Raw genomic sequence first — 12,767 nt, forward strand, 5'->3', positions numbered from 1 at the left:
AGAAATCATCTCTTATTTAGTGTGTACATAGTAGCATACAGGTCAACGACACAGTTGTGGGAATTCTGGACCATGTGACTGACTCACCAGTCTGTAAGTTTATGGCTAATAAAGTACAAGACTATCTCTTGAGGGAAATGTATTGCTAACCTTACAGAAGGTTAGGGCTGTAGGTAACCTAGCAGTTAGAGCAATGGGCCAGTAAGCGAAAGATCGTTGGGCCGAAATACCCGAGCCGACAAGGTGAAAAATCTGTGTATGTTCCCTAGAGCAGGGTACTTCACCCTAATTTGCTCCAGGGGTGCTGTACTACTATAAAAGCAACCCTGTAAAACAACACATTTCACTGTACCTATCTGGTGTATGTGATAATAGCATTTTTGGGGGCTTTTAAAAAAGAAAGCATGCCTCCGTAAGGAATGTCAGGGAGATGTATACCATTTGTCACACACATATTGTCTTGGAAAACGATTTATTTCTTCTTTAGTGTCAGTAATTGAGTCATATCACCAATGAAACCCCACACTGTAATGTGTATGTATGAAACCCGATGGCTGTGCTCTGCATGCACTAGCTGCTCGAGCGTGGAGAGAGCAAGCGAGTGAGTGAGCACACACAGGGCAACCTCCACTGGGAGGGATGGGGTTAACTGGCAGGAATGATTGAGGTGTTGGTCTCTGGGAGACTGCACAAAGGACTGCTGCCTTATTTTCTCTCCTTTCTCTTTTCTACATTTTTTTTCTCTCTCCTCGCTCTCTCTCTCCCTCGCTCTTTCTTGCTTTCTCTCTCTGTTCTCAATGTGAGGTGTCCCTGCATGCAAGCGGGAGCCTGAGTCAGAGGGAAATGAACCCAATAAATCAAGCTCTTCGGACTGTCTCTTCTCCTCCTCTCCCCTGGTTGGACCTGCTTTTCCATCCCTGCGTGGAGCTATGTGCAGTCAGCCAGGAATGTCTTTGCACCTGCCCCAGCCCCCAGCCTTATCCTACCCAGCAGGGTTTCCGTCAGGAACATTTGGCGACATTTGAGAAATTTACCGGACATCCATATGTATTAGGGCGTCCAGCCACGGTGCTCACAATGACATTTCCATTATTGTAATTCATCTTAAAAGAATAGAAAGTTGTAATAAAGTACAACGATGTTCTTATACCAACATGACAGGTTTTATTGAAGTCTTCATTCCTCCTATAAATCATACATTAATATCATTTAAAAGCAGAAAGAAACATTTAGCCCAGAACAAGTTAGTAATAAAACACAACTTCAAAATATACATTTTGTATAGAAAACGACCTGACCTATAAAATGTATGAACATTTTAATTAAGAAATTTAGCCTAGGCATGAACATTTTAATTAGGCCTAATAACAAAACGTGGCTGTCTAGGAACACCAGAGCCGGGCCGTCCCGTCCCACTTCCCATTCCCGCTGCGATTCAGCACCACAGCAGTGGAAAGAGGCTGCTCTAGGCAGCCACAAAATGAAGAAATTAGAAAACTGATGTTGGACAATCAAATTCAATATGTAAATAAACTATTCGTTAAGGCTGGTTCATTGACAGAAAGCTGATTTTTCCAACGGTCCTGTGAAACGAGGCCTGTGAAACGAGGCCTGTGAAACAAGGCCTGTGAAAGCACTTTTTCCAGTTCTACTGGATGATGTTAATAAATGTTATGTTTATTGTAATTTGAACTATCGTGGGGTCATGACTCTGGTCATGTGATATACATGGCTATTGATAACTCTGTTTCCTACTATAGGCAGTTGGCTGCCTAGTGATTGCATCATTGTAACTCTCCGACGTGAATAGTTTTCAACGATGTGTTGTTTCCAAGTGCTACTAAATAAGCTCAACTGAAATGCACCAATTGCGCATGATCCACATTATTACTCTACTCGAGTCTGTCCAATCCAAATCTTTATACTATCTATACATGACACGGGCTTGATATCTTGCTTAGGGCGGCAGTGGAACTTCAAGGACCGGGCCTGACCAACACAATAATATGCCTCTACTTTACTTGAGTTTGTGGCGGACCTTGACCTGCTCAAAGTGAGCCGCTGCTGTTGGGAAGTCAAAACCGTCCAACTCCTTGGAGCGGCTTAAGATGTGCATCAGCCTTGTTACTTTGTCCTCAAGACGGTGCGATCTTGAGGCCGTCTTCTAATCGGTTTTGGAGAAAGAATTCCCTCTCGTCAGGCACACTGGAAACGGGGATAATCAACACAATCTTCACCAATTTTGCTAAATTATGCCCAGATTAAAAATAAACACACTAATTTCCAAGTAGCTTGACGATTTATTAGTCTATGAAATATATTTAAGTTGGAGCACATTGACTTCTTCCATCAATGATTGAAACGCATTATTTTGTGATGGAAACATTTTTTTTGCAGACATTTTGGCTGGCAACAATTGTATTTCTTTTTTGGGCCCGGCTTACAGAAAGCCCCCCCCCCCCCCCCCCCCTCCAGCATCCAGCCCTTTGCGCCAGCTCTATAGCCTGACCCCAGTCCAGGCTTCCTACCTCCCAGCCCCCTGGGCTTTAGTCATCAGCCTCCCTCCACCACTGACTACTCCCCTGGGCTCCAAGGCTCCAGGGACATTGAAGGAGAACCATCCCATCCCTCCTCCTGTTTCTATGTGCAGGGAAGACAATTGTGTGTGACTCACTCTGTGTAGCTGCCCTGTGTCTGATATGACTGTGTGTGTGTGTGTGTGTGTGTGTGTGTGTGTGTGTGTGTGTGTGTGTGTGTGTGTGTCTGTCTCTCAGAGAAAGGGTCCTGGGTGGCTCTCCTCTTCTCATGCTGAATGATTTATGGCGTCCCAGAAGCACATGTCAGATGGTGTGCTACAGTATAAGCATCAAAACAGAACATGGCCTTCAGTGGCCTCAGACTCGAGGCTGGGACGATACCAGGATCACTATATTTTTTCCAAGGCAAAAATGAAGTCACGAAGCAGATGTAACTGTTCCGTCATTTTAAAAACCTGCTGTATATAAAATATTGTGTGCTATAGCTTGGAAAATAAATACCTGTGACTCGTGATTACAACATGTTTCCAACATTAGGGCTGTTCTACTAAAGAAGTTGAATCCGCTTGTTGTTTTGTTTCCTTGCCATGATACTAACAGGTATCCCGTTCCTACTCACACTGCACAGCGCTGCTCTGGAAATGAAATGGGAATGTTGTGCAGCCATTCAAGCTGAGTCAAGGGAGGGACGGTTCATTCAGGTCATGCGACATGCTCTAGTATCAGATCAGGTCTGATCAAGCAGTCAGTCATGTTGGAGTTGGACTGCCGATCTAAGATCATGTCCCCTGTGTCCGTTCATTATGATCAAAAAGGCTAAACTCATCCTAGATCCTCACTCTTACTCTGAGACACTTTCTGAATAATATGGGCCTTGATCTTCTGTAGTATAGGCAGGCTTTCATCATCATCATCATCGTCATAGCCTTTAATGGTCATCTGTTAGATCACAACAACCTCACCAGGGAAGAGTCTGCTGCCTCTAAGTGAATGACAATCTCACTGACAAATTAACTGTGTTCATTTCCTGTCTGATTGAACTTTAACTGCTGTCTCTGTGGCTGGTTCAAACCTTCTCACAGCAGGCTCATTGACAGTGATCTGAATGTGTTTTACCCCTCTGTCTGGTACAATGGAGCTGTTAATAAGTGACTCTCCCTCTGTTTGTGTGTGTGTCTCTCTCTCTCTCTCTGCCCCCCCTCCCTCTTTCTCTCTCCATCTCTCAGCCTGTGGCAGAGCCCATCCCTATCTGCAGCTTCTGCCTGGGCACTACGGAGTCGAATCGAGACAAGAAGCCAGAGGAGCTAATCTCCTGTGCAGACTGTGGCAACAGCGGTGAGTCGCACTGTGGCAGCACGGTTTCTATACGCTGAGACATCAAGGCAGCACTGCCTGCTACTTCTGCCTGCACCTTGTTCTATTGGATTTGTCTTAGGTTTAACTGAAGTTATAATTTGACTGGTTGGGTCTCGTAGATGTCTGCATTTGGTAGTTTGTTGTCATGGTTGATTTTGGCTCTATAGGGCCTTTTGAGTCATTTTTTTCTATTGTGAGGTGGTGGTGTCCTGTGGTTGTCAGGATAGTGAGTGTGTGGATCTGTGTCCCCTAGGCCACCCGTCCTGTCTAAAGTTCTCACCAGAGCTTACTGTGCGAGTCAAAGCTCTGTGGTGGCAGTGCATCGAATGCAAGACCTGCAGCAACTGTCAAGATCAAGGCAAAAACGCAGTGAGTGTTTGTGTCCATGTGTCTCTGTGTCAGCCAGTGTGCCTGCCTGTACTTCAGCACAATACGTAGGAATCAGATCTGTTGTTTTTCAACAAACTGAGAACTATTTTAGACAGCTGCTGCAGATGGTTCTCTCTCTCCTCAGACCTGCCAAGTACAGTACAGTTCTGGTTGGAGGGAAATATGCAAATGGTGGAAATGTCAACTATGTAAATATGACGGCAGGGAGTGACCAAATGTTTACTGTGTGTGTGCGTGCGTTTAGGAGAACATGTTGTTCTGTGACTCCTGTGACCGGGGGTTCCACATGGAGTGCTGTGACCCCCCACTGATGCGGATGCCAAAAGGTAACCCCCCTTCTCCACTACTTCTCCTCCTCCTCTCTCTATCTCCTACCCCTGACCCTCCTAATGTACCTAATAAAACCCACTTAAGCATGCGCTGTCCCTGGAAATTCCTACCTCTGTGCAGTAAATGGATCCACTGTACATCTAAACGACTATGGCCATGAGATAATTGGGAACAAATGACAAAGCTCAGAAGGACCACAAACCAAGACGGTACCTCTTTCCACCAGTGTAATGACATGGATCTTTATTGTGGTTTTAATGCTGGTGGTACTGTGTACTTCATGTCAGTGTATGGTGGTACTGAAGAAGCGGTTTTATGCCAGGCCAGCTAAGCTAATACACTCCTGATCTCTTCTGATCGGATCTCTTCTGTTCTGCTCTCCCCCCAGGCATGTGGATCTGTCAGATCTGTCAGCCCAGGAAAAAGGGAAGAAAGCTCTTGCATGAAAAGGCAGCACAAATCAAACGGCGCTACAACGCACCACTGGGACGACCCAAGAACAGGTTGGTAACGACATGGAGAGAGCAGCACCGTCTGGGAGCTAGCAGTACGACACGGTGCTAGACCTGTAAAACACAGCAGATCAGCCAGTCAGACTGTTTTTAATGACTGCCTATTGGTCTAAGAGCTGAGTTTCATGCCATAAATGAAGCTTCTTTGGAGCATAGAATCTAGCTATATGACACTCGCTGATCAACCAAATGGAGTTGTTTTAATGTGGGAGTGGGGAACCTAGCTGAACTCTCTTTTGTTGACACTACTGGTCATTGGAAACAAAGCCAAAACACTTATGTCTGTCTTCTGTTGCTCTTGTTACTATGTAAATGTCTTGCAAATGACCAGGCCTTAGTCTATATAGGGTGTTGCTATTAGCTGGTGGGTGTCTGAATAGTCCTGTCTCCCGTTGCAGACCGGGCAGGCCATTCAAGAAGCTGCGAGGGCCGGGTGGGCGTGGCAGGCGGAAGGGGGGCCGTCGCTCGCAGGGCTCCTCCTCCCCGCACTCGTCGTCCAGCTCGTCCTGCGAGGGTTATCCTGGCGACGACCGGCTGCTGTTCTCCCTACGAGAGGACTCGTCGGAGCAGGGAGGCCTTCGCTTCAACAAGAAGACCAAGGGCCTGATTGACGCCCTCACTAAGTTCTTCACGCCCTCGCCCGACGGACGCAAGGCCCAGCACGAGGTGGACTACTCCCAGCAATACCGCATCCGCAAGAAGGCCATACGCAAGGAAGAGGGGGACGACAGGACAGGTGAGGAGGGTATGCTGAATAATGCATTGAATACTGAGTGTGAATGAGGGGTTGTAGTGGCTGTATTTGTATCAGTCAAAAGCTGCACTTCATACTATGTCCTTCAGACAGACCCAACACCTGCATAGTGGTTGTTGGTCTCTGAGAACTGGCCCAGTGTCCACACAGTTGTCAGTTCCAGCACTTTGTGTGTCAGTCAGAACCTTAAAACATGAATATACTGTCCCCTTTCTGGAAGTGTCCCACTGACTTACTGTCCCCCTTTGTTTGTCCTTCACAGACAATCAGGACAGTAGTGACTGGCGTGAGGATGAGGACAAGCTGCCAGGACACGAGAACCTGACAGAGAAAGACGTGGAACTCTTCAGACACATCCAGGAGCTGGCGCTACAGGTAACCACAGAGACAAAGAAAGTGTGTGTGTGTGTGTGTGTGTGTGTGTGTGTGTGTGTGTGTGTGTGTGTGTGTGTGTGTGTGTGTGTGTGTGTGTGTGTGTGTGTGTGTGAGAGAGGGGGCACTGTGGTTCAGTGCATTGTCAGGGCAGAGCTGATCTGTCTATTCGGTTGTGATCCCTCACTGGCACAGACATAGCAGAGCTTCAGATCACTGCCGTACATCACAGGAGAAACGCTCGGTCCCAACGAAGGGTTTTATTCTTGTCTTGGTCAGTAGGAGAATAGGGAAGGCTGGTGAAAAGTAGGTGCAAGCTCAGCGTTATTTCAACTTTGTATTTTATAATTGATGGTTTCCTGTTGTGGTTTGTTTCCAATTACATTGTAGACTAGACACATTGTGAAACTGATTGTGTTCCTCTGAGAGTGGATCCTCTCTCACAGCAGTCAGTGAAAAAGATTCAACGCAGACCTGACTGTAGGCAGGGGTGACTGGCCTTAGGTAGGTGTGTGTGTGTGTGTGTGTGTGTGTGTGTGTGTGTGTTTGTTTGTTTGGGAGCGTGTGGTTACCAGCGCGTGTCAGCAGAACCCAGTGGCAGATGCTTGGCGTTTCCACTCAAGAGAGCTAATAATAATTATGTAAGCAGGCGTCAGGGTGCCAGCTGCACAGGAGCCGGAGTGGGTGTGCCTGTTTGTTTTACTGTGCCTGTGTGGGTGTGCCTTGGCGTGTGTATATGTCTTTCTGTCACTGTGTGTTTGAGTGCCGGTGCGTGCCAGGCCCTAGTGTGTGTGGCGGGCATACCGTGCTGGGTTAGGCAGGGCCAGTCAGAGGCCCAGTAATCCCTGCTGTGTAATCTCAGTCTGATCCATGTTCTTTTCTTAATCCCCTGTTGGAAAACCTGGCCTTCACTTGATACTGGAGCTCCAAACCTGAACCCTCCTTCTCTGCTCTCGTTTTCTCTCTCTTTCTCTTGCCTATGCAGAAAGTGGGGGTGACCGGCCCTCCAGATCCCCAAATGCGTTGTCCGTCTGTCATCGAGTTTGGCAAGTTTGAGATCCAGACTTGGTACTCCTCTCCGTATCCGCAAGAGTACAGCAGGTAAACGAGCACAAACATTTCACATGCTCCACTCTGAGTCACTCCACTGTTAGTTTGTGTTCGTATAATTGATGTTAATGACTTAGTCAGCTTTGCTCTTGTCTGGTCCTCATCAATTTCCCTCCATCTTCTGTCCCAGACTGCCTAAGCTCTACCTGTGTGAGTTCTGCCTGCGTTATGTGAAGAGTCGCAGCATCCTCTTCCAGCACATGAGGAAGTGTGCCTGGTTCCACCCTCCAGCCAATGAGATCTACAGGAAGGATGGTGTCTCCGTGTTCGAGGTGAGACAGACTGAGAGAGAGAGGAATACAGACAGAGAAAGAGAGAGAAGCCGATGGAGGCCACCGCCCTGCCACAAGCCACACCGCTCCTGCCACATCCTGTGCTCAGTGTCACAAAGAGACTCTGTGGACTGAAGGTTGAGAATTGAGAACGCTACATACTGCGTTTACACAGGCAGCCCAATTGTGATCTTTTTTTCACAAATGTGACTTTTGACCGATCAGATCAGCACTGAAAAAGAGCTGATGTAAAAATATCTGATGTGATTGGTCAAAAGACCAATTAGTGGAAAAGAGATCAGAATTGGGCTGCCTGTGTAAACGCAGCCTAATTGAGGGGCAGTCCATCTGTGTGGTAGGATGGCGTCTGCAGCTCTGGTTTCATTGCCTCTGCAGCCCGTCCCGTCCTGACTCGTCCGCTCCTGACTCATCCTCACTCAGCAGCAGAGTAGAATAGCTGGGATGTCAGGCTATGTGCCAGGGAGCCCCTCTCTCCTTCTCTCTCTCTCCCAGCCAGGGACACCAGAGATGCCATGGCTCACATCATTGGCATTATTGTCTGACTACTCCCCTCCTCCCATATCCCACGTGTCTGTCTCATAGTTACTCATTTTAAGGTTCGGAAACGGGCTGAATGGTGCAGTCAAGACTGTCCTTTTGAACTTGGATCATTGTAGTCAAACTCATGTGTAATAGTTGTATTTGTTATATTCATGTGCACGTTTGCCTCGGCAGCTTGGTGGTTGCTCTCTGTGCTCATGTCGCGCAAATCAGATTCCTTTCGGGCAATACAGGTTTTCAGTCATTTAATTTATTCATGGTGTGTTTGTTTTGTTTTCTCAGGTGGATGGGAACGTGAGCACAATCTACTGTCAGAACCTGTGTCTGTTGGCCAAGCTGTTCCTGGACCACAAGACGCTGTACTACGATGTGGAGCCCTTCCTCTTCTACGTTCTCACACAGAACGACAGCAAGGGCTGCCACCTGGTGGGCTACTTCTCTAAGGTACGTCTAACCACCAAATCATCCAAATAAACACATCCATAAATAAGCACAACCGGTTAAACCCTAAAGTTGCCTTTAGGGACAGATCTAGGATCAGCTTACCCTTCCCAAATCCTAACCTTAACCATAAGTGGAATTGCACAAGTTGTCTTTAGATCAGTGTCTGGACGCACCTTCATTCTGTTCTAGTGAAATACCGTAGAATGCAGAAAAACCTCTGCTGCTTTGATGCTCTGTCTCACTGCTTACTGTCTGTACGGATGCAGGTGCTCTAATTAACATACAGAATAGCTGCCAAAACACTGCAATGATCTTTACACACACACACACAGGCCTCTACTGTGATAGCACAGTCTTTCTCAGAGTACATTACCATGCCTTTTCCCCCTCATTGGAATCTCTCTCTCTCACGCTCTCTTTCCCCCTCCAGGAGAAGCATTGTCAACAGAAGTACAACGTGTCCTGCATCATGATTCTTCCCCAGTACCAGCGCAAAGGCTACGGTCGCTTCCTCATCGACTTCAGTAAGGAGCTCCTCTCAGGCTCAGCTACAGCTCCTCTTCCCAGTCCTCTTTGATGCAGTGCAAGTTGCTCTAAGCTGCTGTAGAGTTGTGGGTCAATGCCATCAGAATAGCAGTCAATCCCATTGAATTGAACTAGCACCACGTTGGGATCTGATTCAAAGTGGCTGTAATGAATAATGTCCGGTCCAATTCCTTGTTGAGTTGAATAAGTGAAACCTCATTGGCCCCTTCTTACTCTGCTTAGCTGTTTGGAATGGGATGCTTTAGAAGGTGCTTGTTTTGAGGAAAGCTGCACCACTATCATGTTGTGGTAGAAATAGTAGCATTTATTTATAATACGCAGTCATAGACTGAATTGTATACACCAGCAGTCAGACTGAATTGTATACACCAGCAGTCAGACTGAATTGTATACACCAGCAGTAATAGACTGAATTGTATACACCAGCAGTCATAGACTGAATTGTATACACCAGCAGTCAGACTGAATTGTATACACCAGCAGTCAGACTGAATTGTATACACCAGCAGTCAGACTGAATTGTATACACCAAGTTAGACTGAATTGTATACACCAGCAGTCATAGACTGAATTGTATACACCAGCAGTCAGACTGAATTGTATACACCAGCAGTCAGACTGAATTGTATACACCAGCAGTAAGACTGAATTGTATACACCAGCAGTAAGACTGAATTGTATACACCAGCAGTCAGACTGAATTGTATACACCAGCAGTCAGACTGAATTGTATACACCAGCAGTCAGACTGAATTGTATACACCAGCAGTCAGACTGAATTGTATACACCAGCAGTCAGACTGAATTGTATACACCAGCAGTCATAGACTGAATTGTATACACCAGCAGTCATAGACTGAATTGTATACACCAGCAGTCATAGACTGAATTGTATACACCAGCAGTCATAGACTGAATTGTATACACCAGCAGTCATAGACTGAATTGTATACACCAGCAGTCATAGACTGAATTGTATACACCAAGTTAGACTGAATTATATACACCAGCAGTCAGACTGAATTATATACACCAGCAGTCAGACTGAATTGTATACACCAGCAGTCAGACTGAATTGTATATACCAGCAGTCAGACTGAATTGTATACACCAGCAGTCAGACTGAATTGTATACACCAGCAGTCATAGACTGAATTGTATACACCAAGTTAGACTGAATTATATACACCAGCAGTCAGACTGAATTGTATACACCAGCAGTCAGACTGAATTGTATACACCAGCAGTCATAGACTGAATTGTATACACCAAGTCAGACTGAATTATATACACCAGCAGTCAGACTGAATTGTATACACCAGCAGTCAGACTGAATTGTATACACCAGCAGTCAGACTGAATTATATACACCAGCAGTCATAGACTGAATTGTATACACCAGCAGTCATAGACTGAATTGTATACACCAGCAGTCATAGACTGAATTGTATACACCAGCAGTCATAGACTGAATTGTATACACCAGCAGTCATAGACTGAATTGTATACACCAATGTCAATTGACCTTGTATAGCCTACCGATTTTAACATTGATCTTGTTCTCACCCTGCACCCTTCCCTTCCAGGCTACCTGCTGTCCAAGCAGGAGGGCCAGCCCGGCTCCCCAGAGAAGCCCCTGTCAGACCTGGGTCGTCTGTCCTACATGGCCTACTGGCGCAGCGTGGTGCTGGAGTGTCTCCATGAGGTCCGCGACCGCCAGCTCACCATCCGACGCCTCAGCAAGATCACTGGCATCTGCCCCCAGGACATCACCGCCACGCTGCACCACCTCAACATGCTGGAGCAGAGAGGGGAGCGGTGAGAAACTCTCTCACACACACTCAGAGGCATAATCATGATGACAACACAAATTCAACGATGCAGAAATTAGCAACAACATGCTAAACTACAAGCCCATTGAAAGCTGGCGAGACAATTCTACAGCATAGAACGCGTCTGTTTGGCAGCCGTCATTTGTTCAGAGTAGTTCTTCCTTCCCTGTAGGGATAACCAAACTGTCTCTGTCCCCCTGTAGGCTAGTCCTGGTGCGTAAGGAGAAGCTGGTGTCCAGCCACATGGCTTGTCTCACCGCCAGGCCCCGGCTGCTAGAGGTGGACCCGGACTGTCTCCGCTGGACCCCCGTCATCGTCACCAACACCGTGGTTTCAGAGGAGGAGGAGGAGGAGGAAGGAGATGATACCTGCAAGGAGGTGCAGACAATGATGCTTCAGTATATTTTTTGATTTCAGATGAATGACATTACAACAATGACTTGAATGGATTAGAGGTAAATGTAGTTATTATTTTACAGATCAAGCCTAGCCACAAGGTGTCTCCACTCTCCTGGCTCGTCCGAGGAGAAGAGGAAGAGGAGGAGGAGATGATGATAAAGTGCTTCCCGGGGTTCCCCACCAGCCAAAGCTCTCCGGCCTCCTCCCCAGTCCGCTGTCCCCCGCCAGTCCTCGACCACCGGTCCCCTCCCCCCGCCAACGGAGAGCGCAGGGGCAGGGGCCGCCCACCCAAGAACTGGCCCTGGGGCAAGGTGAAGGACGGGCCACGGACTGAGAGGAGGCCGGGACCGGGACGACCTCCAAAGATGCGGTTGGAGGTGCAGGATTTCGATGAGGAGGAGGACAGGGCTGAGGGCACTAAAATCAGCCCCACCTCTGGCAGCAGCCCACCCTCCCTGTTCTCTTTAGACAGACAGCTGGCTGATTCTACAGGTACCTTCAGGCCCCTAGAGATGCTTGGCAGGCACCCTGCTGTCCCTCCCCCACGCAGCAGAGGGCGCCCTCCCAGGAAGAAGAGGGGCCCCAAGCGCAGGCTGAGTGAGGGTCCCGGAGAAACCTTGCCCCAGCTGCCCCTGGCGCCCAGGCTCAGCGACCCGCCTCCAGTCAGACGGAGCTGCTTCAGTGAAAGCAGCGAGGAAGAGGAGGAGGAGGAGGATGATGAAGATGATGATGACGAGGAGAGGGGGACTCACTCCCCACCCATCCTCACAAAGCCCACCCTGGGGCTCAAATGCAAGGTGAATGGAAAGAATAAAGTTATTCAGGTCACTTGAAATGATGAGATAGTAGGAACCTCTAAAGAAACATTTGCAAGATTATTTGTTACTGCTTGTTTGCAAAAGAATGATATTTCAATAGCTGTTCCCATGTCTCCACAGAAGCCGTTGAGGAAGAGGCGCATGCGTCAGCGCAGCCACAGCCACGCCCACAGCAGCGTGGTGACAGAGACCATCTCTGAAACCACCGAGGTGCTGGACGAGCCCTTCGTAGACTCTGACTCTGAGAGGCCCATGCCCCGGCTGGAGGAGGAGAGCCCCCTGGGACACCCCCTGAGGTGTTACCCCCCGGCCCGCCCCGCCCTACGACACACAGAGACACCGCCCAAGAGAGCCCAACGAGCCAACCTCACAGAGTCAGAGGAGGATGGTGAGGCCACCGGAGTCCTTAGGGCTAACAGAGCAGTTATTTATATACCAAGGTGTTGGTGTATAGTACATGCTGGAGCAGAGCTGTATGTTAGCTAGGCATTGATATAAAGTACTTGCTTGAGTAGATATGCATGTGTAACAATG

At 47.8% G+C, this 12,767-nt stretch overlaps 1 protein-coding gene across 4 annotated transcripts in view; it reads left to right on the plus strand.

The window, feature by feature from the left end:
- kat6a (K(lysine) acetyltransferase 6A) overlaps positions 1-12,767 on the plus strand; it is a 40,639-nt gene that overhangs the window by 22,258 nt on the left and 5,614 nt on the right. For 3 of the 4 annotated variants that reach the window (XM_014161617.3, XM_014161619.3, XM_014161618.3), the window contains exons 3-16: positions 3,764-3,872; positions 4,147-4,262; positions 4,528-4,609; positions 5,002-5,116; positions 5,524-5,870; positions 6,142-6,254; positions 7,237-7,352; positions 7,492-7,633; positions 8,477-8,638; positions 9,069-9,162; positions 10,771-11,002; positions 11,220-11,394; positions 11,496-12,212; positions 12,354-12,621. In XM_014161617.3, the coding sequence (XP_014017092.3) occupies positions 3,764-3,872; positions 4,147-4,262; positions 4,528-4,609; positions 5,002-5,116; positions 5,524-5,870; positions 6,142-6,254; positions 7,237-7,352; positions 7,492-7,633; positions 8,477-8,638; positions 9,069-9,162; positions 10,771-11,002; positions 11,220-11,394; positions 11,496-12,212; positions 12,354-12,621 (2,788 nt within the window). The remainder of the gene's footprint in view (positions 1-3,763; positions 3,873-4,146; positions 4,263-4,527; positions 4,610-5,001; positions 5,117-5,523; positions 5,871-6,141; positions 6,255-7,236; positions 7,353-7,491; positions 7,634-8,476; positions 8,639-9,068; positions 9,163-10,770; positions 11,003-11,219; positions 11,395-11,495; positions 12,213-12,353; positions 12,622-12,767) is intronic. The other variant, XM_014161621.3, reaches the window with a different exon arrangement.

The sequence above is a fragment of the Salmo salar genome, chromosome 20 (assembly GCF_965601325.2).
Source record: "Salmo salar chromosome 20, fSalSal1, whole genome shotgun sequence".
NCBI lineage: Eukaryota > Metazoa > Chordata > Actinopteri > Salmoniformes > Salmonidae > Salmo > Salmo salar.